At 42.0% G+C, this 26,488-nt stretch overlaps 3 protein-coding genes across 8 annotated transcripts; 2 read left to right on the top strand and 1 right to left on the bottom strand.

The window, feature by feature from the left end:
• The first annotated feature begins 2 nt into the window (after positions 1-2).
• On the top strand, positions 3-5,579 carry LOC112215865 (protein S100-B). 2 transcript variants are annotated; one of them, XM_024375308.2, is made up of 4 exons: positions 3-109; positions 4,053-4,196; positions 4,936-5,094; positions 5,450-5,579. In XM_024375308.2, the coding sequence occupies exons 2-3, from the start codon at positions 4,068-4,070 to the stop codon at positions 5,083-5,085; spliced, it is 279 nt and encodes a 92-aa protein (XP_024231076.1). In that variant the 5' UTR covers positions 3-109; positions 4,053-4,067; the 3' UTR covers positions 5,086-5,094; positions 5,450-5,579. The 2 variants fall into 2 exon arrangements, with proteins under 2 accessions (XP_024231076.1, XP_024231085.1); XM_024375317.2 differs by having other exon boundaries at positions 4,936-5,122; positions 5,450-5,552.
• LOC112215843 (acyl-coenzyme A thioesterase 1) lies at positions 5,190-15,423 on the bottom strand. Of its 3 annotated transcripts, none has more exons than XM_042298401.1 (11): positions 15,098-15,423; positions 9,444-9,650; positions 9,205-9,304; positions 8,726-8,946; positions 8,402-8,577; positions 8,164-8,280; positions 7,773-7,858; positions 7,513-7,606; positions 7,127-7,207; positions 5,904-6,039; positions 5,190-5,575 (listed from the first exon to the last, which is right to left on the bottom strand). In XM_042298401.1, exons 1-11 carry the CDS (start codon positions 15,204-15,206, stop codon positions 5,418-5,420), a joined length of 1,485 nt encoding a protein of 494 aa, XP_042154335.1. In that variant the 5' UTR covers positions 15,207-15,423; the 3' UTR covers positions 5,190-5,417. The 3 variants fall into 3 exon arrangements, with proteins under 3 accessions (XP_042154335.1, XP_042154339.1, XP_024231042.1); XM_042298405.1 differs by lacking the exon at positions 15,098-15,423 and adding an exon at positions 13,062-13,232 and having other exon boundaries at positions 5,191-5,575; XM_024375274.2 differs by having other exon boundaries at positions 5,192-5,538; positions 15,098-15,420.
• Positions 15,424-21,112: 5,689 nt separating this feature from the next.
• LOC112215810 (protein SYS1 homolog) lies at positions 21,113-25,021 on the top strand. 3 transcript variants are annotated; one of them, XM_024375224.2, is made up of 4 exons: positions 21,113-21,207; positions 22,166-22,422; positions 22,515-22,582; positions 24,174-25,021. In XM_024375224.2, exons 2-4 carry the CDS (start codon positions 22,261-22,263, stop codon positions 24,412-24,414), a joined length of 471 nt encoding a protein of 156 aa, XP_024230992.1. In that variant the 5' UTR covers positions 21,113-21,207; positions 22,166-22,260; the 3' UTR covers positions 24,415-25,021. The 3 variants fall into 3 exon arrangements, with proteins under 3 accessions (XP_024230992.1, XP_024231000.1, XP_024231008.1); XM_024375232.2 differs by having other exon boundaries at positions 21,142-21,283; XM_024375240.2 differs by having other exon boundaries at positions 21,172-21,344.
• The last annotated feature ends 1,467 nt before the right edge of the window (positions 25,022-26,488 follow it).

Genomic DNA, 26,488 nt, shown 5'->3' on the forward strand with positions numbered 1-26,488 from the left:
CTTGTTTGATTACGTCGGTGCGGATGTTTTTGCGTATCGGAAGGGCGGACGGAGGTGATTTTCCACTGAGCTGGCGAAGGCTTTTCCATCGCAGCCGACGTGGGCGGAGGTTAGAATAATGTAGTACTGTAGCCTGCCTACTAGTGTGTAAAGTCGTATGATCTTGCTGCAATATGTCTACACGTGCTACGTTAGTTTAGCTACAATGTGACAACTTGAAATGCACCAGTTCTAGACCTTGACCCTACGCCCTATTAAGTAGGCCTATGAATTATTTTCAATTAAAAACTATTCTACATCCCTCAATACATTTATCTTTACATAGAAAGGTGAACGGAGAAGACAGCTATGCAACACAGCATTTAAAGTGTTGAATAAAAGCCTATTCTTCTCCACATCGGCACATCAATTATATATACTCAATCCAAGGCAGCTGTGACCTAAACAAATCTAATCATATGTGCATTTGTCATTTGATATGAACACAGCAGTAAGAGAATCCCAGTAAGTGACGCAATTGAAGAGGAAATGGCTTTAGTGGCGCCCTATTGTCTCTATTACCACCAGAAGCATCCATTATCATACTGCATACATCAATCATTACTGTAGTAGGCCTGCATGGAGAATAGCAAGCTATTCCCTTTACAGTGCAATACTTTTGACCAGGACCTATATGACCAAAGGCCATGCAAGTAGTGCACTATAAAGAGAATGGGGTGTCGTTTGGGACATAACCACTATCTGGCTGACTGATAGGAGCTTTCATGGGACTGATCAATACAGTTTAGCTGTTCAGAGCACTGAGAGACAAGGCTGAAAAACACAACCACTGGACAATGACTTATTCCCTACAGTGCCTTCAGAAAAAATATTCACATCCCATGACTTCTTCCACATTTTGTTTTGTTACAAAGTGGGATTAAAATTGATTTAATTGTAAATAATTGTCAACGATCTTACACCCAATACTGTGTAATGTTAAAGTGGAAGAAAAATGATAACAGTTGTAAAGCATCTTTTTTTAATAAACACTAATACATACTTTTGGCAGCGATTACAGCTGTGAGCATTTTTAGGTAGGTCTCTAAGAGCTTTCCACACCTGGATTGTGCAACATTTGCTGATTATTCTTTTAAAATTCTTCAAGCTCTGTCAATTTGGTTGTTGATCATTGCTAGACAACAATTTTCATGTCTTGCCATAGATTTTCAAGTAGATTTAAGTCAAAACTGAAACTCTGCCACTCATGAACATTCACTGTCTTCTTGGTAAGCAACTCCAGTGTAGATCTGGCCTTGTGTTTTAGGTTATTGTCCTGCTGAAAGGTGAATTAATCTCCCAGTGTCTGGTGGAAAGCAGTCTGAATCAGGTTTTCCTCTAGGATTATGCCTATGCTTAGCTATACCCCATGTATTTTTTATCCTGAAAAACACCCCTGGCCTTAACGATTACAAGCATACCCATAACATGATGTAGCCACCACTATGCTTGAAAATATGGAGAGTTGTACTCAGTAATGTGTTGTATTGGATTTGCCCCGAACATAATACTTTGTATTCAGGATAAAAAGTTAATTGCTTTGCCACATTTGTTGCAGTATTACTTTAGTGCCTTGTTGCAAAACAGGATGCAGGTTTTCAAATATTTATTATTCTGCACAGGCATCCCCCTTTTCAATCTGTCAATTAGATTAGTATTGTGGAGTAACTACAATGTTGTTGATCCATCTTCAGTTTTCTCCTATCACAGCCATTAAACTCTATAACTGCTTTAAAGTCACCTAAGTGGTTTCCTTCCTCTCTGGCATCTGAGTTAGGAAGGATGCCTGTATCTTTGTAATGACTGGGTGTATTGATACACCATCCAAAGTGTAATTAATGATTTCACCATGCTCAAAAGGATATTCAATGTCTTATTTTATTTTTTAAATCTACCAATAGGTCCCCTTCTTTGCGAGGCATTGGATGACTTCTCTGGTCTTTGTGGTTGAATCTGTATTTGAAATTCACTGCTCGACTGAGGGACCTTACATATAATTGTATGTGTGGGTTACAGAGATGAAGTAGTCATTCAAAAATAAAGTTAAACATTATAATTGCACACAGAATAAGTCCATACAACTTATTATATGACTTGTTAAGCAAATGTATACTCCTGAACTTATTTAGGCTTGCCATAACAAAGGGGTTGAATACTTATTGACTCAAGACATTTCAGCGTTTCATTTGTAATTAATAAAAAAAAATGTCTAAAAAACATAATTCCACTTTGACATTATGGAGTATTGTGTGTAGGCCTGTGACACAAAATCTCAATGTAATCCATTTTAATTTCAAGCTGTAACATAAAAAAAGTGGAAAAAGTCAAGGGCTGTGAATACTTTCTGAAGGAACTGTATATAGTGCACCACTTTTGACCAGAGCCCTCTGGACCTAGGTCAAAAAAGTGCACTATAAAGGGAATATGATGTCATTTGGGACGCAATCAAGGAGTGTCTCAGGCTTAGAGCATCAGTTTGTCGTTAGCCTACCAAGCCTCACAATACAGCGAAAGACGGTTGGGTTCTGTCTTCAAATGCAGGTAATATAATAAAGCAAATAATTGACCAGTAATTATTGCATTTGTGTGAAATTGTTTGTGTAGTTAGTTGAGGAAAATCATTTTGGTGTTGTATTGTCCCACGCCTCAAGTGTCTTTCTGTAGTTATCAATGTAATTTTGTATTTTACATCTTGTCAATCTATGGTCAGTTGATCTGAATTAACTTTTTTTTCCCATTTATAAGACGATAAGGCAAACACAATGTAGACCTATTTGAGCATTGAGTTTAGCTAAGGAGCGATGAGCAATATGAAAGCACGTACAATTAAATCATAGCCTATAATACTATACAGTTCTAAATATGCCTCATAAGACTGGCGATGTTACTAATCTTATAGGGAGTGTCTACGAAACTAGTAAAAAAAACTTGGCAATTCAAATACTTTCCTATTAATTCCAATTTACTTCAATAATATTGACATATATATATATATATATATATATATATATTTGTGTATATGGGTAGCCTACAGTAATTGTATCAACCAAAACTCTGAACATACAAAGTAATTTAAAGGTCCAATGCAGCTATTTTTTTATCTCAATATCAAACCATTTCTGGGTAACAACTAAGCTCCTTACTGTGTTTGTTTTCAATTAAATGGTCAAAGAGAAACAAAAATATCAAAGAGCAATTCTCAAGCAAGAATTTATCTAGGACTGTCTGGGAGTGGTCTGAGTTGGGAGTGGAAAACTGAAAACTAGCTGTTATTGGCAGAGAGGTTTGGAACGCTCTTTCGTTTTGGTCTATTAACTAATTTACTGCCTGGTAATATCACCAGGCAGGCCAAAACTCCATCCCACCAAAACAGGTAGAAATTTCAGGCAGTCTTTTCAAACAGCTCTTACACTAAAAGTGCATTGTCATAATTTTCACAATTTCACTTTTTTATTTCAACCTCTTAGTGGTCACTTCAATCACTGTAGATTAAGGGGTGGAGACAGGTTAAAGAAGGATTTTTAAGCCTTGAGACAATTGGTACATGGATTATGCATATGTGCCATTTGAGGGTGAATGGGCAAGACAAAAGATTTAAGTGCCTTTGAACGGGGTATGGTAGTAGGTGCCAAGCACACCGGTTTGAGTGTGTCAAGAACTGCAACGCTGCTGGGGTTTTCACGCTCAACAGTTTCCCATGTGTATCAAGAATGGTCCCCCACCCAAAGGATATACAGGCAACTTGACACAACTGCAGGAAGCATTGGAGTCAACATGAGGAATGCTTTCGACACCTTGTAGAGTCCATGCCCTGACGAATTGAGGCTGTTCTTAGAGCAAAACGGGGTGCAACTCAATATTAGGAAGGTGTTCCTATAAAACACAGAAAAATAAACATTTTTGAATGCACTGGGCCTTTTAAACATAGATTTGAAAGGTGATTTATGCTTGCTGTGTCTGTTCTGTGCCTGGAATGTTCTATATGTAATTATATGGTTCTGTGTTCCTGACAGAGAACTGAGCAGAACATGTCAGAGCTAGAGAGTGCCATGATCGCCATCATCCATGTGTTCCATAAATACTCGGGCCACAAGTGCAAGTTGAAGAAGGCAGAGCTCAAAGATCTTGTCAATAATGAGATGAGTCACTTCATAATTGTGAGGCACTCTCTGTGTGTATCCCAAATGGAACCCTACCCTCTTAGGAAAAAAGGTGCTATCTAGAATCTAAAATAATTCTTTGACTGTCACCATCTAGGTCTAGGATAGCCCTTTGAAGAACCCTTTTTGGTTCCAGGTTATAAATTACCCTTTTGGGTTCCATGTAGAACCCTTTCCACTGAGGGTTCTACATGGAACCCAAAAGGGTTCTTTCTAACTGGAACCAAAAAAGTTATCATATGGGGACAGCCGAATAACCTTTTTTCTAAGAGTGTATTCCCTATATAGTGCACTACTTTTGACCAGAGCAGTACAGGCCCTGGACAAGTGTAGTGCACTATAATAGGGAATAGGATGCCATTTGGGACAGCCCATATGTCTGTCCTCTGAGTATATTACTACATATGACAACACCCTCTATCATTTAAATTCAGCTGGAGTGTGTCATCATGGTGTTATACCACTGGCCTACATCCAATTAGAAAAATAGGAATCGTTTTTTAGCCTTCTGTAGGAATTAAAAAATGATACAATAATGAATTATATTAAACTGCTGATTGTAAATGATTTAGATGAGTATTATATGATTATACTTTACTTAAAGCCTGCAGGTGAATGCTTTATTACTTGTTATAAGCATGTATGGGCCCATAGGACATTTTCAACTCAATAACCTGACACAAGTTTTAATCAGACACAGATTACTCTTCACAGTTGACTGTTCTTGTCTCTTAAGAATATCCAAGAGAAAGAGACTCTGGATGAGCTGTTTGCAGACCTGGACCAGAACGGAGACCTGGAGATCGACTTCCAAGAGTTTATCGCTCTGATCGCCATGGTGACATCAACGTGCCATGATCTCTTCAGCACGGATCACCGCCGTTAGTGACACAATGTAAAGGGGAAGACTTCAGCGAGTGTCTGTGTGTGACCAGCAAAACACACATGCATACTGTGTAACCCTCTCACATAAAGATGATGTAATGATGATAAAGCAACTTTGTTTACATTACATTGATTTTATTATGGTATAATAGTTGTGTTTATAAAAATCAAACAAATCAATGACAACAATACATAGACACTTACATAAGAATCTGTATGGTGAAAATAGTGAAAGAAAACATTGAGTCCACTTGAATTTGGAAAGTTGGGTGAGTTTTGAGTCTTGCATTGAGGAGTGATGCATATGAGATGGACCATTCTATCCCAAAGTGGTCAAAAGGCTATTTGTCTTCCTTTCCCATTAGATGGCGTTCCATAAATTCCAGGGTCCTCTTCCAGGCGTCCTCTTGGGCGGCAGCGTGGGGTGCCAGGTGCCCTCCCCAGAGAGTGATCACTATATGGAAAAACAACAGGACAGCATGGAAAATAACCTGAAAATACAAATCATAATGTTGTTCTCTCATTTCTGAGATACTGCATGTTATTTATAATGTCTATTACCATTTTGTCAAATACCCTTATTTGGAAACCCTTTAAATTTGAATACATATGTTAGTGCTTGTAAGTGGATATATAAATCAAGAATAAAGGACTGATAAATGTTCTTCAAGACAAATCTTTCAAAGTATGATTATCATTTTAGGATACAATCATGACTATTTGTAAAAAAATATATCACTGAAAACAAGGTCATAACTGCATGACAAACTAAATATGAAAGAGAGGTGAAGGTGTGTATGGTAGGAGAGGACCACCCACATTTCTTGGGTTGTGTGGTCCACATGGAGGCTCGGGCATTGGGGGTGTAGGGCGGCTCAATCAGGTGACCAGCACCGGGGTATGACAGGCGGGTGAACAGGTGGGATCTACCAGCATCTTTAATCTTCTTCTCAATCTGAAAACCAAGGAAATATCTGTTCATTCAACTGGTCACGGCTTTTGACTTCGACATTGAAAAAGTTATTACTCTCAGCAGCTATGACTAGCACACATTTGTGGCCAAATATATTGGCACCCTTGTACTTTAAAAAAATAATTCCCAATTTCTTCTAAAATCAGTTGAAATTAAAAAAACAAAACATTTAGATGTCACACCTTGTTATTGGATTTTCAACATTGCAGAACCACATTTATTGTTGTAAAGAAAATAAAAACATGGCATGGAGAAAATTATTGGCACCCAGGAGCTAGTGGTTGCATAGCCTTTGGCCAAGATAACTGCATGCAAAATAAACCTAAATTCTGGTGGAAGTGTTGAATTGAAACAAAATTAGAGCGCTTTGGCAATACAAATCAGCGCTGTGTTTACTGATGACCAAATGAAGCATTCAATGAGAAGAACACCCTCCCTACAATCAAATATGGGGCAGGTTTGATAATGCTGTGGAGTTGCTTTGCTGCCTCTAGTACTGGAGGCCTTGAACGTGCACAAGGCATCATTGAAGGTTGTGGTTCTTCCAGCAGGACAAAGACCCCAAACACACATCAAAAAGCATCCAGGAATGGTTAAGAAGGACTGTTCTGCAGAAGAGTTCAGAAAACAGCAGTTGGTGGAGGGCACCCCTCAAATATGGAAGTTTTATACTCAAAAGTGGCCCCAAATTGTCAGTAGAAAGGTGCACAAAGCTCAATGATGGCTACAAGAAGCATTTGTCTGCATCTTGGCCAAAGGCTGTGCAACCAAGTACTAGGTCTGGGTTGCCAATAATTAAGCCCATACCATTTGCCTTTATTTTCTCAATTAAAATTGCAAACCTAAGTTTACAAAAATAAAAGTGGTTCTGAAATGTTGAAAATACAATAACAATGTAATGGTGACCCACTTTAAAAAAAAAATTAAATTTAAAAGTTATTTTAGTAGAAATAAGGACTTATTTAAGAAATGTGCAAGGGTACCAATATATTTGGCCATAACTGTATATACTGCCATAGTATGCCATATTGTAGTTTAATGGTAAGGAAATCCCATGAAGTAGGCCTACCTCATCTGCGTTCTCAATAGCTGCACAGCTCAAGTCGTCTTCACCCACAATGTACAGTAGGGGGCAGCACAGGTTTTCAACCTGCACAGATAGATGATATCTTTGTAGATGTACAGGTAGTCTTGTGTAGCAATACCTCCAAATCAAGTTGTTGTCACGCCTCCTTTCCAATTAGGGAAGCCTTGATGAGGCTAATGTACCGGTAACCCTCTGAATCAAATTCTACATTAATTGCCACAAAAGATGCACAAGTACTCCTCACACCGATTCTCAAAATAAAATATGTTCTGCTTGAAAACATGTTTTTTTTTTTTACAATTCTGTGCAGCTGGCTGGAGGGGGTTATTGACCCTATCAATATTTGAGAGGGTCACTCAGGGTCGTACATTTGCTTTGTTCTCAGGTGGAATGTTGTTGGGCGTGGTCACTTCTCTGAAACTGACGTAGCCCTCTTCATCGTAACTCCAGTGCGTCTGATTCCTATAACATAATATAACAGTGGGTGGGATAAGAAAAGAGCAGCATCCCTATTTAAGCAATAACACAATAGATTGAGAATGGCCTAATTTAGTTTCTGTCAAGTCATCTTTTCAGGCACACTCTCATTCTCAAACCTTATTTCTGTTATGTTTGCATGGTAACTAACCCTTCAAAGCTTTCTGTCATGCCGTCGCTGTCCGAGAATTTGTTGAAACTTCCTATTGGACCATTCACTCCGATCACACACCTGGGCTGAGGGAGAAAACATTAGTGAATGGGAATACCAGGTATTTCAAACCAGATGCAGTCCTACAAGGAGACTCATATTACTCATCATACTAATAGGCCTTTCATATTTGAATATAGCCTTTAGTCTTTACTTTCTTATTTGCCCAAATGCTGGTCATTCCACCTCAGGCTACATCAGACATAACAGTTCTTGATCACAACACAAGGCGTATAAACATGATTTCATATTTCCAAGGCTAATAGTTGTTTGATGACTAGTAAACAATAATTCAGATGACCACTTCAGGGGGTTGTATGGCCAGACTTACATTGAAATCAATTTGAGTGGCAATTCGCAGAGCCAGGTAGACCCCGAACGAGAGGCCCATGACCCCCATCCTGTCCCCACACACCTGGGGGTGGTCCTGGAGAAACTGTAACGCAGTCTGTCAATGCCCACAGAGAAAACAAGGAGAAAATAAAGTTTTGCTCAGGTGCCAGAATGTTAGGTACATACAGGGGTGAATCACCTTGGTACTTTGAAACATAGCACTACCACCTTATTACCTTGAAGTAGGCATCTCCAACATTGATAGTGTTGAGTGGACCAGGGATGTCTTTATGGCCAAAGTAGGCAAGGGAGAGACTGGCAAAGCCTCGGGAAGCAAACAAGGCTGAGCGGTACTCTATCAGCCCCCCGCCCATACCCCATAGGTCCACAATGGCTGGGAATGGACCTGGACCTATGGAGGCAACAGAAAACACCAAATACCCTGAGTATTGGAATAAAGTCTCAGTCATAGTACTTTATGTAAAGACACTCTGTAATATATATCGTGCTATAATCGAAGATTCTAAACATGATTTGATATGTATAATTTTTTTTAAAACCTGGGGGTAAGAACAAGGTCCCCACTACTCTGTTCTGCCGGATCTCTGTTCTCCGGACCCCTGGTGCCATGTACCAGCGTTCCACAGTCACTGCAGCCAGCTCCTGTTCCCCTCTCTGTCGCTGCTCCTTGTTGGAACCATGACTGGATGGAACCGGAATGTGACCCTCTAATAAGGACAACTGTACAGAGTACGGAGTCTCAACGTTTTTCTTCCGCAGCCTGTGAGAAAATACACAGATGAAACTGTCACTATCATGGGCTTTGCATACAAAACAAAGACTGTATCCAATCCCTCCTGGACCTATATATATATATATATATATATATATAAAAAATTGTATTATTCTTTATTAACTATCCCTTTAAAAAATATATTTTGTGTTGATTGACTTTGTTGATCAAAAGCATGTGTCTCTGAATCATATTCAATGTGTCCATGGCTTTGCATGATTTGTTAATTATTATCCCTGTTCCCACCTCAGACCCTCTCTCTCTCCAGGTGCAGGCTGCAGGGCCCAGAATAGTCCCATGGGCTCACAGCCCACATAGGAACCCCCTACTGACTCATCCCTAGTCACTGTGAGGAGAAGAGAGTTAGGTGAGGGAGAATGAAGAGAGGGTGAGATAGTCTGAGAGGAGAGTATGATAGTTCAAATAAAACAATTTGCTATCAGATTCCCAGTCCCTGCATACTGTAGCTCGGTCACGTGACTCACAGTTGACAACACCCCTCCCATCTGTGTTGTAGTGAGAAAATGCTTCCCACAGGTCACCGTCCTCGTTATGCATCCGGGCACGCACCGTAATAGGTGAGTGAGGGGGGAGGTGACGTCCCTCTAGGGTAATCGGCTCATCTAGGAGGGCGCGGTTGGGCTTGGCTGTCAAAAAGGGAGCTGGTCTACATGTCTTCCATCTCACTTGGCCTAAGAAGCACACCGAAACAACATGGGATCAAACAAGGGATTTTGCACTTCATGTAATTTAGGTGCAATTTAATAGGACAAGATATAAGGAGGTAGACTGTGGCTGCTTCATAGCCCTGGTGAGACACAGGTGTTTCAGTAAATGGAAAATGTGGGAAAGTCAAGGTAAAAGAAAGATAGTCACATAGAACATCTGTCACGCCCTGGCCTTAGTATTCTGTGTTTTCTTTATTATGTTGGTTAGGCCAGGGTGTGACATGGGTGATTTATGTGTCTTGTTTTGTCTAGGGGTTTTGTAGTCTATGGGGTTGTGTTCAGTTGAGTGTTCTAGGTAAGTCTATGGTTGCCTGGAGTGGTTCTCAATCAGAGGCAGGTGTTTATTGTTGTCTCTGATTGGGAAACATATTTAGGCAGCCATATTCTTTAGGTATTTTGTGGGTGATGGTTCCTGTCTCTGTGTTTTGCACCAGTTAGGACTGTTTCGGTTTTTCCACGTTTTCTTATTGTGTATAGTGTTCACGTTTTCATCTTTCATTAAAATAACCATGCTGCATTTTGGTCCTCCGCTCCTTCCCAGGAAGAAAACCGTTACAGAATCACCCACCACAACAGGACCAAGCGGCGTGGTAACGGGCAACAGCGGCCGAAGAATCAAGACTCTTGGACATGGGAGGAAATCCTCGACGGGAGAGGAAACTGGGCAAAGCCAGGGGAGTGTAGCCGCCCCAAGGTGCAGCAGGAGCAGCGCAAAGAGGAATGGACATGGGAGGACGAATTGGACGGTAAAGGACCCTGGGCACAGCCAGGAGAATATCACCGCCCCAAAGAAGAGCTGGAGGCAGCGAAGGCAGAGAGGCGCTGGTATGAGGAGGCAGCACTGCGGCGTGGATGGAAGCCCGAGAGTCAGCCCCCAAAATTTCTTGGAGGGGAGGCACACAGGGAGTATGGCAAAGCCAGGTAGGAGACCTGCGCCAACTTCCTGTGCTTACCGGGGGGCAAGAGAGACCGGGCAGGCACTGTGTTATGCTGTGGAGCGCACGGTGTCCCCAGTGCGGGTGCATAGCCCGGTGCGGTACATACCAGCTCCTCGTATCGGCCGGGCTAGAGTGGGCATCGAGCCAAGTGCCATGAAGCCGGCTCTACGCATCTGGTCTCCAGTGCGTCTCATTGGGCCGGCGTAAATGGCACCAGCCTTGCGCGTGGTATCCCCGGTTTGCCTGCACGGCCCAGTACGGGCTATTCCACCTCGCAGCACTGGCAGGGCGACTGGGAGCATTCAACCAGGTAAGGTTGGGCAGGCTCTGTGCTCAAGAGCTCCAGTGCGCCTGCACGGTCCGGTCTATCTAGTACCACCTCCACGCATCAGCCCTCCGGTGGCAGCTCCCCGCACTCGCCCTGAGGTGCGTGTCCTCGGCCCAGTACCGCCAGTGCCGGCACCACGCACCAGGCCTACAGTGCGCCTCGCCTGTCCAGCGCCGGCAGAGCCTCCCTCCTCTCCAGAGCCGCCAGAGTCTCCCGTCTGTCCAGAGCCGCCAGAGTCTCCCGTCTGTCCAGAGCCGCCAGAGTCTCCCGTCTGTCCAGAGCCGCCAGAGTCTCCCGTCTGTCCAGAGCCGCCAGAGTCTCCCGTCTGTCCAGAGCCGCCAGAGTCTCCCGTCTGTCCAGAGCCGCCAGAGTCTCCCGTCTGTCCAGAGCCGCCAGAGTCTGCCGCCAGTCAGCCAGGATCTGCCAGAGCCGCCAGTCAGCCAGGATCCGCCAGTCAGCCAGGATCCGCCAGAGCCGTCAACCTGCCTGAGCCGTCAACCTGCCTGAGCTGTCAACCTGCCTGAGCTGTCAACCTGCCTGAGCTGTCTCTTAGTCCTGAGCTACCCATCAGTCTCGAGCTACCCATCAGTCTCGAGCTACCCATCAGTCTCGAGCTACCCATCAGGGGTTGGGTTGAGTTGAGTGTTCTAGGTAAGTCTATGGTTGCCTGGAGTGGTTCTCAATCAGAGGCAGGTGTTTATCGTTGTCTCTGATTGGGAAACATATTTAGGCAGCCATATTCTTTAGGTATTTTGTGGCTAATTGTTCCTGTCTCTGTGTTTTGCACCAGTTAGGACTGTTTCGTTTTTTCTACGTTTTCTTATTTTGTAGTGTTCACATTTTCATCTTTCATCAAAGGGGGTTGGTGTCAACGTCATCTGTATTGACAAGGACAAAAGTTTGGTCAATGTAATGTGCTTTCAGAGCTTCCAGAGGGATATGACGTCTTTTAAAGTGAATGAACGGAGAAAGAAAACTATGTCAGTATTTTTTAAACCTTCCTTTTTGGACTTGACGTGTCAATGTACAGCTCATAATACACCATCTGTAATCTTCTCCTGTCGGAGAAAGGCACGCAATACTTAGTGAACGCGCATTTTCAAATTCTACATATTGGAATTCGTAACATATCATGCGAATTGGAGGACATAACACATCATCATGCAAAATGGATGATGGATATCCACAAATTCATACATACATTCCTCTACTTATTTGGACAGTGGAGCTAAAACGTTTAATTCGGCTCCATACTCCACCATTTTGGATTTGTGATCAAATGTTTCCTATGAGGAGACAGTACATCTAGTCCCCCCATTTGAAGGTGTTATAAGTATGTAAGTGCATTTGTCCAAAGTGTATTAGAGTAGTGAAAAGTATTTGGTCGCATATTGCTAGCACACGATGCCTACATCAAGCTTGACTCTACAAACTTGATGTGTGCATTTGTAGTTCGTTTTGGTTGCGTTTCAGATTATGTTGTGCCCAATGATAAATAATTTGTGTCATTTTGGAGTCACTTTTATTGTAAATAAGAATAGAATATACAGTGTTTATGTAACACTTCTAAATGAATGTGGATACTCCCATGATTACGGATAATCCTGTATGAATTGTGAATAATGATGAGTGAGAAAGTTGCGGGTGGTCAAAGATCATACCCCTAAGACATGCTAACCTCTCACCATTACTAATAACAGGGGAGGTTAGCATGTCTTGGGTATGATCTTTGACCACCTGTAACTTTCTCACTCATCATTCAGGATTATCTGTAATCGCATGATCAAATTGACAGGTGACTCCTGCTCGCTGGAAAAACTTTGGCTTTCTCGCCCGGGGAAGGCAGCTTGAAAAAACGATAAAACTGTTAATAATTTAGTCTACCATGTTTCTAATTTTGAGAATAAAAATGTAATATTAGGATATCATTCCACAAATTGTACAGAGAGCATACATCACATTTCTATAGTTTCTGGATTTGGAACTTGCCAGAAGATGCCGTCGCTACCATTACGCTTGTTTACACTGAGCTGCACTGAGGTCGGAATGCAATCATGGTTACATTAAGACACCATGGAGCCGACGTGAGATATGGGTCGGAAAACCTACCTCAATGCAGGGATGGGATATGCCACTGTACTCCAAATGTTACCTTTATCCACACTGCTCCATCAAGAAGACTGAAATACTGCTAGTTTTCCCATAAAACTGCCTTTTTCGTCCTCATGATAGATACCAGTAGCCACAGCAGCCATAATGGAATGGCGAGTCGCGTTGAACAACAAAGGAGCTGATATGCTGACACTGCCATTCCAAAATGGCCACGGTGGCTACTGCTTGCAAGCATGAGGGCAAAAAGGGCCGTTTTCCGGGAAAACTAGCAGTATATAAATCTTCTCAATGGAGCAGTGTGGATAAAGGTCAAATTTGAGTTTTCCGACCCATATCTTGCTCCGGCACCAGATCTTAGTTGGTTACCAATAGTTACCACAGCCCAAAATTCAAGAAAACTCAGTCAAATTCTGTCAACAATCAGCCCCTTGAAGAAAACACATGCCCGTTCCAAATTGGCCAGAAGATACCGACCCTACCTTTATGCTAGTGATGGACAATTGATTGGCAGGTGGAATGATGCCCAATGAGGTTGCAAACTAAAAGTGGGAGGCGGGATCAGATCAGCCCAGTATTGCCCAATGAGGTTGCTTGGCGGGCCCAAGTCTGCTCAGTGCACACCAAAGAGCACGTGCACATAACAGTTTTGTTTTTACTCTCTTTATGCACACGTTACAGGACTCGAGAACAATGATGTGATATACATGTCCTGGTAACTGCCAAAATAAAGGAAACGCCAACATAAAGTTGGGGGCTTTGGGTCACCACGAGCCACCAAAGCTGCCAGAACAGCTTCAATGCGCCTTGACATAGATTCTACTAGTGTCTGGAACTCTATTGGAGGGATGCGACACCATTCTTCCATAAGAAATTCCATCATTTGGTGTTGGAAAATGCTGTCTCAGACACTGTTCCAGAATCTCCCATGAGTGTTAAATTGGGTTGAGATCTGGTGACTGAGACACTCACCCTTTAAGCCCCCTATGCTCCTTTGAGACCCCTCTTTCAAAGTCACTGAGATCTCTTCTTCTAGCCATGGTAGCCAAAATAATGGGCAACTGGGCATTTTTATTGGGTCCTTGCTATCCAGAATCCTTGGGATTTCCCTACCCCATTGAAGTTGAAATTTAAAATGGTAAGGGTTATGGTTAGGATAAGGACATCCCAAGGATTCCAGATAGCGCTACCCTTTTTATATACATGACCCTAAGTGTAAGTTGTTCAAATACTTTGTGAATTTCACCAGGTTCAGATATTAATATAGCATGTTGATTTATTACTGTGCATGCCTGCATCCTGGGAATAGGGGAACGCATATTTAAGTTTTGCCCTGCTGAAATCATTTTGATGCACTAGGAGAGGTAGGCACACTTTTTCTGTCGTCTTCAGAAAAGTTAGATTCCTTTATGCACAAAGTCATGACACACAGTGTTTTGTTCATGAATAATGTTGTATATTTAGAGTTTACTCATAAGTGTATGGTATTGATGATGCAATTGTAATTGTACTTTTTAGGATGATATTAACATTCTGAACTCAACATGTGGTTACTAGCTAGCTATTGTATGTGTGAACGATGGCTAGCTTCTCGACTGATCCCAGTCATTTGTATTGTGCGTCTGTTGTAGAAAAGAGGTGACGATTGGCAGAACATATTTGTGCTCTACAAATGTGAGAGAGAATTCTGATATATTAAAACAACCTGATCTCCGAAGTCCATGTCTTTAGTCTCAATCGATCACACACAACGCAGAGGTGCAGTACAGCACCGGTTACATAAGAATGATGGGATGTTTGAATGGCTTAATTAACTCAGGAACCACGCCTGTGTGGAAGCTCTTGCTTTCAATATACTTTGTATCCGTCATTTACTCAAGTGTTTCCTTTATGTAGGCAGTTACATGTATGTGACGTGTACACAATTGTGCACAATTTTTGGAACCCTTTTTGGCTCTTGAGCGCTACTTTCAAAACTTCTGGCTTAAAAGTAAATAAAACCTTTGTAGCATCACTTTAATCTATCACTTTCTTACCCACTGCAGGTTGGACACATCCTATCTTCCTGTCGATGTTGACCCATTGAAGCACAAACTTGTCTGAGAGACGACATAGCACCGACACACACGTGTGTGCTCTAAGCATGCTAGCCAGTCAGTACTCCCTATGTAGAGAAGAACATGTGCAATGATCAAACATACAGATGAGAATATAAAATATTATTAAGTGTTTGTTAGAGTTTTTGTTGTCTTCCCCCGAGTAGCCTAGCATTGAAGTAATGTTTCTCTAGCTCACGGTAGTTATTTTTTCTCTAACAGAGACTGAACTTCAACCTCTATCTTGTGCAACTTGCCAACTTCCCAGCCCACTGTCACTGTTTCGGGAGTGAACTTTTTATTAGAGTACCTGGGGCCTCATTTATAACTGTTGCGTCCATTTCACACTAAATATCTGCATGCACCATTTCGTAAATGACTGTGCACATACAAATATATTGACATTTATATTTGGAGCACACCATACATAGGCATGTTTCCTGTTATAAATCAGCCCCGTCAAATCAAATTTAATTTGTCACATGTGCCGAATACAACGGGTGTAGACCTTACCGTGAAATGCTTACTTACAAGCCCTTAAACAACAATGCAGTTAAGAAAATAGAGTGAAGTGAATATCTACTAAATAAACTAAAGTAAAAAAATATAATTAAAAAAGTTATAACAATAATGAGGCTATATACAAGGTGTACCTGTACCGAGTCAATGCGTGGGGGTACAAGGTTATTTGAGGTAATTTGTACATGTAGGTAGGGGTAAAGTGACTATGCATAGATAATAAACAGCGAGTAGAGTAGCAGCAGTGTAAAAACAAAGGGGGTTGGTGTCAATGTAAATAGTCCGGGTGGCCATTTGATTAATTGGTCAGCAGTCTTATGGCTTGAGGGTAGAAGCTGTTAAGCACCAACCCCTGAAGGGCCCCCGTGTTGAGGATCAGCGTGGCAGATGTGTTGTTACCTACCCTTAACACCTGGGGGGTGGCCCATCAGGAAGTCCAGGATCCAGTTGCAGAGGGAGGTGTTTAGTCTGAGGGTCCTTAGCGTAGTGATGAGCTTTGTGGGCACTACGGTGTTGAACGCTGAGCTGTAGTCAATGAACAGCATTCTCACATAGGTGTTCCTTATTCCCAGGTGAATAAGGGTAGTGTGGAGTGCGATTGAGATTGCGTCGTCTGTGGATCTGTTGGGGCGGTAGGCGAATTGGAGTGGGTCTAGGGTTTCCGGGATGATGGTGTTGATGTGAGCCATGACCAGCCTTTCAAAGCACTTCATGGCTACCGACGTGAGTGCTGTGGGGTGGTAGTCACTTAGGCAGGTTACCTTTGCTTTTTTGGGGCACAGGGACTATGGTGGTATGCTAGAAACGTGTAGGTATTACAGACTCGGTCAGGGAGAGGTTGAACATGTACGTGAAGACACTTGCCAGGTGGTCCGCACATGCTCTGAGTACACGTCCTGGTAATCCGTCTGGCCCTGCGGCCTTGTGAATGTTAACCTGTTTAAATGTCTTGCTCACATCGGCTAAGGAGAGTGTGATCACACAGTCGTCTGGAACAGCTGGTGCTCTCATGCATGCTTCCTTGTTGCTTACCTCGAAGCGAGCATAAAAGGCATTTATCCCGTCTGGTAGGCTCGCGTCACTGGGAAGCTCGAAGCTGGGTTTACCTTTGTAGTCCATAATAGTTTGCAAGCCCTGCCATATCAGACGAGGGTCAGAGCCGATGTAGTAGGATTAAATCTTAGTCCTGTATTGACGCTTTGCCTGTTTGATGGTTTGTCTGAGGGCATAGCATCTGGATTAGTGTCCCGCTCCTTGAAAGCGGCAGCTCTTGCCTTTATGACGGTGCAGATGTCGCCTGTAATCCATGGCTTCTGGTTTTGATATGTACGTACTGTCACTGTGGTGATGACATCATCGATGCACTTATTGATGAAGCCAGTGACTGAGGTGGTATACTCTTCAAAGCCATTGGATGAATCCCGGCATTTTGAAACTGTGCGCGCGTGAACGAGCATTATAGCTTCACCTGAAAAATGCCCATCATTATGGTGACAATAACACCCCTATTTGTTGTATACTTTGGAAGTATTAGTATTAGAATTAAGCCGAGGCAGTTTCTAAAGGAAATAGCAATGGCGAACTTGATAAAATGTCTTTGGAGGTTTGATGGCAGAATGTTATACTTTTGTAGTGACATTTGCTGTAGGCCTCGGCTATCTGACAAACAAAATGTTTCAGAAGGACAAAATCTATTTCAAATTGCTGAGGACCTGTAAACAGATCGTTTGATCATTTGTTAGTGTCTAATGTTTTGTATTGGCTTTTTCCTTGAACCTATACGATGCACTGCCTGCGAATTCTGAAACACTGTCTACTTACAGTGCTGGCCATACACACTTCAATGCAAAAAAAATACTGTCAGTTCACCTGTTAAATTATACAGTATGTTATAAACCACCATCTCTATCTTATTCTTAGAGCAAAATACTTTAAATAATAGCCTATCTAATAGGCCCAATTAATTGAGAGATGCACATGGTATATGTTTGTAGGATACTTTGGGAAAAAGGTGAGGCCAGAGAAGGTGAGGAATTTATTCTGCAAAGGTTATACAAATATTTACTTTGTTAAGAAATGAAATATTGTCTACTTGAAAAATTTGAAATTACACTATTCAGACTTAGAGAAGTAGCCTATAATTGTCTGTTCTACTGTTATTAAACTGTGCTCCGGATCAGATGGCATAGAGCAAAATACTACAGTGGTGACCCGCCATTCAGGGCAGGTGGGGCGAGCCCTTATGCCCTTGGGGGAAACCCCGATACCATCTTGGAGGGCCAAGCAAGGGAAGTTTGCAACGTAAGCCCCTCAGCCCTCGTTTTTTTTTAAAACTCCCCAAAATTCAATTTGCGATGATTGTACATCCGCGAAGAAAGGTCTGCCAAAACTTTAAAACAACATCAATGGAGAAGTCAACATACAAGTGTAAGTAAAAATGAATGCAAATTGTGCTACTAATGCACATGACGGCACAAATATGTCTCGTAAAAAGTAAATATGTTTTTGTTTGGTTATCTTTTGGAAATTGTAGAAATAAAACATTTTCCTTCAGAAGTTCCAGCTAGGCAGGCTAACGTGAGTTAGCTAATTAATTTGCTAGCTATCATACAGTAGGCATACAGTATATTAATAACTATATAGTTAACATAAGTAGATATGCAATCATAATTGACTGTAGAGCATATAAAGCACCCACAAGCTACCGGTGGCTGAAAACACAATCATCGCAGAATGAATGAGTGTCGAATTTCCGGGCAAGGGCGGTCAGTTTAAAAATCATTCCTTCTTCCCTCGCCCTGCAAGTGTATACTCGTCAGACGTCATCAGAAGTGTCCACTTAATTCGCCTGAGGTAGTGTATCTCATGATAAGCTGTGGACCACACTACTTACCGAGAGAGTTTTCCGCACTGAGCTAAAGGCTAGAGCTGCCACTTTCAAGGAGCAGGACTCTAACCCGGAAGCTTATAGGAAAACCCGCTATGCCTGCCGAAAAACCATCAATCAGGAAAAGCATCAATACAGGACTAAGATCGAATCGTACTACACCGGCTCTGACGCTCATCGGATGTGGCAGGGCTTGCAAACCATTACAGGCTACAAAGGGAAACACAGCCAAGAGCTGCCCAGTGAAACGAGCTAAACTACGTTCTACGCTCACTTTGAGGCAAATAACACTGACATATGCATGAGAGCACCAGCTGTTCCGGAAGACTGTGTGATCACGTTCTCCACAGCCGATGTGAATAAGACCTTTAAACAGGTCAACATTCACAAGGCCGCAGGGCCAGACAGATTACCAGGACGTGCACTGCGAGCATGCGCTGACCTACTGGCAAGTGTCTTCACTGATATTTTCAACCTCTCCCTGTCTGAGTCTGTAATACCAACATGTTTTAAGCAGACCACCAAAGTCCCTGTGCCCAAGAACACTAAGGTAACCTGCCTAAACAACTACCGAACCGTAGCACTCATGGCTGTAGACATGAAATACTTTGAAAGGCTGGTCATGACTCACCTCAATACCATCATCCCAGAAACCCTAGACCCACTCCAATTTGCATACCGCCCCAACAAATCCACAGATGATGCAATCTCTATTGCACTCCACACTGCCCTTTCCCACCTGGACAAAAGGAACACCTATGTGAGAATGCTATTCATTGACTACAGCTCACAGTTCAACACCATAGTGCCCTCAAAGCTCATCAATAAGCTAAGGACCCTGGGACACCCCCATTCTCATCAACGGGGCTGCAGTGGAGCAGGTTGAGAGCTTCAAGTTCCTTGGTGTCCACATCACTAACAAACTAACATGGTCCAAGCACACCAAGACAGTTGTGAAGAGGGCACAACAAAACCTATTCCCCCTCAGAAGACTGAAAAGATTTGGCATGGGTCCTCAGATCCTCAAAAGGTTCTACAGCTGCACCATCGAGAGCATCCTAACTGGTTGCACCACTGCCTGGTACGGCAACTGCTCAGCTTCCGACCGCAAGGCACTACAGAGGGTAGTGCGAACGGCCCAGTACATCACTGGGGCCAAGCTTCCTGACATCCAGGGCCTCTATACCAGGCGGTGTCAGAGGAAGGCCCTAAAAAATTGTCAAAGACTCCAGCCACCCTAGTCATAGACTGTTCTCTCTGCTACTGCACGGCAAGCGGTACCGGAGCACCAAGTCTAGGTCCAAGAGGCTTCTAAACAGCTTTTACCCCCAAGCCATAAGACTCTTGAACATCTAGTCATATGGCTATTTGCAGTGCCCCCCCCCTCTCACCCCCTCTATACACCAGTGCTACTCTCTGTTGTCATCTATGCATAGTCACTTTAATAACTCTACCTACGTGTACATACTACCTCAACTAACGGTGCCTCCGAACATTGACTCTGTAATCGTACCCCCCTGCATATAGTGTCACTATTGTTATTTTACTGCTGCTCTTTAATTACTTGTTACTTTTATGTCTTATTCTTATTTGTATTCCATGTATTTTTGATCTGAAACTGCATTGTTGGTTACCACTACTTCAAGGGGCTCACAGATAAGTAAGCTAGCCATTTCACATCGGCTACACAAAGATAAACTAAATTGATGTTCTCTCTTTTCTCTAACGGCAAACGATTGCATCTTGTTATTAACCTTATTTATTTGTTATGAACAAACCTGTCCATCTTATCCCCATTTACACAAAATAATAGGTATAATGTAGTGAACATTATGCCATAATCCAGTCCATGTATTGGCACTGTGGGATTCCAGTCTCATGTTTTACAGTAGCCAGACGGTAGGAGTGGTATGCCATGTGAACTATGTAATGCCAGCATATCTCGGAGTAAAGTTAAACTAAAGTGTACGAACGCCCCGGCCACAGTTATTAGAAACATACGCAACCTGAACAACTGTGGCTGTTACACTAGGTTGCTTGCAATTGTAACGGATGTTAAATAGCTAGCTAGTTAGCGGTGGTGCGCGCTAAATAGCGTTTCAACCGGTGACGTCACTTGCTCTGAGACCTTGAAGTAGTGGTTTACCTTGAAGTAGTGGTTTACATTACTTGTGAGAGAGAAGTAAGCAAAGCATTTAAGCAACGGTAATTGTTTCAAAACGTTGATATGGCATTGTCTTGGAGACCTTCCTAATATGTGTTGTGTTGATCGCTAGAAACATTCATTTGATTCCTCTTGGCACTGCAAACTTTCAGGGCCCATCCAGTAAAGTGTGAGAAACGGAGGAAAGAAATGCGTGTCAAAATAAAAGTCTCAGAAGAATTAAATACATTACTTCAACTTGTGAAGGCCTTAAAACAAAATCCTAACACCAGAAGTAGTAACCTCGGCAGCCAAAAGCAGTGAAAAAATAACGTTTTTATTCAACCTTTTTTTCAATCATTTTTCAAATAGCCGGATTTCCCTTCCCATTCCAAATACAACATACTTTTCTTGTGAAATAGAGGAACATCTCTTCCGGGTCGATTGTGTTGCTGTTTTCTGTTATTCGTCATCAGCTCCAGGTTATCTCGTAGCTTTATGGTGGGATTTAATGTCTGTTGTACTTTTGGATATCTCACTACCTAACACTCCGACTTGATATTGAATATCAGTACAAGTAGGCGACGCTTTGTAAAGTCAGTAATACCTACTGCTAACAAGACAGCTAGTTATGTTAGGTAGGTAGCTAGCTAGGTTGCCAGGCAGAAGACACCGACCCTACGGTTAAGCTTGTTTACACTGAGCTCGGAAAGCCATTGTGGTAACATTAAGACACAATTGAGCCAGCGCACGATATGGGTTCGGAAAACGTACCTCAATGCAAGGATATGATATGCCACTGTACTCCAAAGGGTACCCTTATCCACACTGCTCCACGGAGAAGATTGAAATACTATTAGTGTTCCTATGTTGTTCAACACAACATGCCATTCCATAATGGCTACTGGTAGCTAAGCATGATGACGAAAAGGGCTTCATTCTGGGAAAAAAGGAGAAGTATTTAGATCTTCTCGATGGAGCAGTGTGAAATTCGTAACATTGAGTACATTGCATATGCCGTCCCAGTATTGAGGTACGTTTTCCAACTCGTATCTCTCGCCAGCTCCAAAGGTGTCTTAATGATGATTGCGTCCCGACCTCAGTGCAGCTCAATCAGTGTAAACAAGCGAAATGGTAGGGTCGGTATCTTCCGGAAAGCTAGCTAGGAAGCTATCAACCAGTTGTTGACGTACTGCTAGCAAGCCAGTCAGCTAATGTCGGTCAGCTATCAAGTAGCTAGATTTTTTTTTTTTTATTATACAAGAGGTCATGTAAAACACGCGTTTGTCACTGAGTTAGCTAATTAACAGTTAGCTAGTTCGTTGGCAAGTAAGCCTAGCAATGTTGTTAGCCTAACTAGCCAACTAGAATAATGCTTATAACAGCTAGTTAGCTAGGTCGTCATGTACTAGTTAGCTAACTCAATTGAAATTAATATGTGAAATATCTGCCATTTCAGGTCTTGAGTCACTGACTCCCTATACATCAGAAGAGTAGCCTTGCACTAATTGTCAGCTGCTCGGGGTTCCCTGTGTCCCCTCCTTAAGCGTTGGAATGGGCAGTCATTTCCGCAGCTACATCTGGGACCCGGTCCTCATCTTGTCCCAGATTGTGTTGATGCAATGCATCTACTACAGCTTTCTGGGTCTGTGGCTGGCTGGAGTGGATAGTCTCGTACAAACCAACAGATCGCTGGACCAGATCTTCAGTTATGAGGTGTGTCCTCGTGAAATGTGTCCTAGATGATTTTCTATTTATTCTTTTGAGTTGACAGTGGACTGATTCATAACATGGCTCTATGCTTGCAGGTTCTTGGTTTTGCAACAATGCAGGGCAGACTCTCAATGATGGCATTCATCTTGAACTCGCTTACCTGGTAAGTGAATGGGCCTAAAAGTCGATTTATGCTTGATATGGCTCTGTACATCTGATGCAAATGGGGGCCTCCGAAGGACTGCGGAGGCCAAATCAAAGTCTGCATTGCGACCATGCGAGGGCTCCATATAGCACCACATTGACATGATTAGGTGAGGGTGGTATGTCGTGCATAAACACAAACTCCTTTCCTTGACAGTAGCTCTGCTCTTCAAAGTGCAAGAAGTATGAATGCCCTAACTTCTGCAGAGGCTGTTGTCCAACCACTCTGGGTGAAAGTGCGATTTGGTGATGAAATTTCACTTCCTTATGTTATAAAATGCATTTTACCAGGATAAATATGATTATAATGTTCTGAGTTATTCAGCGGAGTCCTTCTCTAACATATCATTAACATTATATCCAAAAAGTCAGATTTCGTAAGCTAATACATTGGAGCTATTGAGAGAGCGGTGCGCTTTCTCACGGGGACTTTTTGATGATTTTACATGTTGTGGTCATCTGCAAAGTTGTTTCCATTGGTCGCAAAAAGCTAAATTAGCATGACGTGCTGAATTAAATGTAAAAGGCTTTGAAAATAAAGAACTTGCGGTATGCTCAGTGCTTCGTTGACATTTCAGAGATTTTGCGATAAATCTTCTTAAAAGAACAGGAATTTCACATGAATATGAAAACGTCTACTAAAATATAAAAATACTACATATCTCGTCTCAAAATAGATGTCTATTTTACCTTTGAATTGTTTACATCCTCCGGATTTGAGAAGAAACATGAATTCAACGGTGAGCCTGTTGCATAGCATCCAGCCTAGGTGACGCAATGCTATTTTCCAGAGTTTTGACTACTTATTTGTCTAGTCTCAATTGATTTAGTCACCCTAATGTTGGCCATCCTACAAGGGTAAAAACTCCAATAACTTTTTATGATAGAGACATGAGGTTTGGACCATTTTGTTTTCTTAGAGGAGTATCTACACAATTAACATTTATTTTGGGCTCCCTGGCCTAAATCTGAGTGCTACATGTTCACTCAACACTTCACTGGTATGAAGAGGTCTAGTCATGTACCACTGATGAAAGGCTGGCTTATTATGAGGTCAATAATCCATTATGCTCTATAATAGACTACAATCTTAAAGAGATACTTTATCTACTTCCCCAGAGTCAGATGAAGTCGTCGATACCATTTGCATGTCTCTAAATGCAGTTTGAAGGAAGTTGCTAACTAGCGCTTGACCAATTGCTAACTAGTGTTAGCGCAATGACTGGAAGCATGCTACTACATACTATAGACTTCCAGTCATTGCTAGATAGCATTTGCTCGCGAAACTACATTTAACTTCCTTCACACTGGACACAGAGACATACAAATGGTATCCATGAGTTCATCTGACTCAGGAAGTAGATAAAGGGCCTCATTGTCAAAATCCCAAAGTATCCCTTTAATGTTTGGTAATTTTACTTAACTATGAGCTATGAATAAAACATTTAAAAAAATTTTTTTATACATTTACACACGCACTTCAATTGAAAGATCAACCTGTTTTGAGTCATGTTGTCCTTCATCGTGCATCTGTCTCCCTGTTTCGTCAGTGCCCTGGGCCTGTGGTTCTTCATCCGCCGAGGGAAGCAGTGTCTGGACTTCACCGTCACTGTGCACTTCTTCCACATGATAGGCTGTTGGATTTACAACGCCCACTTCCCTGCGGCCCTGTCCTGGTGGCTGGTCAACGTGGCCTGCATGGCTCTGATGGCTGTGATTGGAGAGTACCTGTGCATGCGGACGGAGCTCAGGGCCATCCCAGTCAACAGTGGACCTAAGTCTAACCTCTGACCTGACCCAACTCTGTGACACTGACTTACTCCCTGTGAATTGTTCACCTACAGTTATCTGTACAGTATGATGTGGGGTATGACATTTGTGCCCAAAGACTTGGTGGGACTGGGAAGTGAGCTGCAGTAACACAGTAGTTGTATCTAGAGACAGAGATGCTCAGAGTTGGAAGATTGCACACCTCTCAATGGATTCAAGGACTTGGAGATAAACTGAATTGGTTCTGGTTGCTGTATTAATTTTTACACATGTACTACACATCTAAGAGTGAATGCTAACTTCTTCCTTGAACCACAGACTAAGATACCACTTTCTTTGAGACCGTTTGAAGCAGAGTTTAGTTACAAAGTGTTACAAAGATCTGAATAGTTTCATAATTGTATTAAATTATGATATTATCACATGATGAATATAGAGAAATGGTTGTCATGGACATGCTTTTCGGTTATATCCTATAAAGTTGAGAGAGAAAAAAGTGCAGCTTTAGTTGAGCCAGTTGAATGATAAACATTGAACATGATACAATAACAAACTAGTCATACATGTAAAGAACAGATCACCAAATATGGAGTTCTATTTTATTCCTCATTAAAGTATGTGAGCTTGAGAGATGAACGGAATCAGCAAAGCTTAACCATACAATCAACGTTAGGAAGTTAACGTGACAAGAAAGCACATGAAAGTAGGCCTACTGAGCCATGTAATGGGAGCAGAAATTAAGAATTTAAATACAATACTTAATACAGGCTTTTTGTAAATAATGTACTCTGTAGTTGGTGTCTCTGAAAGACCACATACATATTGAATTCTTACATCCTGTAGTGTTTCAGGAGCAGCAAGTATCTGATAATCATTCCTCGCTCAGCACGATGCTATTGGTTTTAAAGTGTTGCGTGTATATGATGGGATGCTGTGGAGAGCAGATGGTCCCTCTGGAGATGGTCTGTCAGCCACCAGCTGTGTTATGACAGGATGCTGTCACTGTGTGTCCCTGACTGCTCGCTGGTGCCATGGCTAGTCAGTCTATGGTAAGTTTAAATGTAAACCTACTTTAGTAAGCAGCATGCTCAGTGTTAATGGTTGTCTGCTGATTTTCAACACACTTTCTCTTTCCTTCTCATAGTCTGAAAATTATTTTTACAAAAAAATAACCTGGGCTATGACCTTTCACATTTTTGAATCTTAATTCGGAACTTCTGTTTAATTTGAATTGCAGTGGAAATCAGGACTATGCAGTGTAATGTTTCTACAACAACTTTCTCCTCTAGCTTTGGTGCTAAGGGGTTTTATATCACCAAGTTGTTGAACTCTCAGTAAGTTTGATCGTTTGAAGTCTCGAAGGGAAACTCTGCCACTTTTCAACCTCATTAATGTTCTCCAGTACCATTGTCTACATATGTGAAAGCGATCTGTGGTTAAAACGATTCAAAAAAAGGTAATAAAAAATGCTTCTCTCTGACATCACATGGTAGGATTAAAAGTAACCAAGAGGGAGGGTATTTTCTTGCACCCCACTTTACCTCGAATGTCAAAGTTTAAAAATCACTGTTTAAAAAACCCCGTTTTAACCTTTGTCATCAAAAAGACACAGTATTCACAGATGTACAGTGCCTTCCGAAAGTATTCGGCCCCCTTGAACTTTGCGACCTTTTGCCACATTTCAGGCTTCAAACATAAAGATATAAAACTGTATTTTTTTGTGAAGAATCAACAAGTGGGACACAATCATGAAGTGGAACGACATTTATTGGATATTTCAAACTTTAACAAATCAAAAACTGAAAAATTGGGCGTGCAAAATTATTCAGCCCCCTTAAGTTAATACTTTGTAGCGCCACCTTTTGCTGCGATTACAGATGTAAGTCGCTTGGAGTATGTCTCTATCAGTTTTGCACATCGAGAGACCGAAATTTTTTCCCATTCCTCCTTGCAAAACAGCTCGAGCTCAGTGAGGTTGGATGGAGAGCATTTGTGAACAGCAGTTTTCAGTTCTTTCCACAGATTCTCGATTGGATTCAGGTCTGGACTTTGACTTGGCCATTCTAACACCTCGATATGTTTATTTTTGAACCAT

Source organism: Oncorhynchus tshawytscha, linkage group LG02 (genome assembly GCF_018296145.1).
Source record: "Oncorhynchus tshawytscha isolate Ot180627B linkage group LG02, Otsh_v2.0, whole genome shotgun sequence".
NCBI classification, from domain to species: domain Eukaryota; kingdom Metazoa; phylum Chordata; class Actinopteri; order Salmoniformes; family Salmonidae; genus Oncorhynchus; species Oncorhynchus tshawytscha.

Coding starts and splice junctions, on each gene's coding strand:
- LOC112215865 (XM_024375308.2), top strand. CDS start 4,068: ATGTCAGAGCTAGAGAGTGCCATGATCGCCATCATCCATGTGTTCCAT. Junction 4,197..4,935: donor AGATGAGTCACTTCATAATT/GTGAGGCACTCT, acceptor TTGTCTCTTAAG/AATATCCAAGAGAAAGAGAC.
- LOC112215843 (XM_042298401.1), bottom strand. CDS start 15,206: ATGCTTAGAGCACACACGTGTGTGTCGGTGCTATGTCGTCTCTCAGAC. Junction 9,651..15,097: donor ATGTGTCCAACCTGCAGTGG/GTAAGAAAGTGA, acceptor TGTGCTTCTTAG/GCCAAGTGAGATGGAAGACA. Junction 7,607..7,772: donor ATGACAGAAAGCTTTGAAGG/GTTAGTTACCAT, acceptor ATTATGTTATAG/GAATCAGACGCACTGGAGTT.
- LOC112215810 (XM_024375224.2), top strand. CDS start 22,261: ATGGGCAGTCATTTCCGCAGCTACATCTGGGACCCGGTCCTCATCTTG. Junction 22,423..22,514: donor ACCAGATCTTCAGTTATGAG/GTGTGTCCTCGT, acceptor CTATGCTTGCAG/GTTCTTGGTTTTGCAACAAT. Junction 22,583..24,173: donor ATCTTGAACTCGCTTACCTG/GTAAGTGAATGG, acceptor CTGTTTCGTCAG/TGCCCTGGGCCTGTGGTTCT.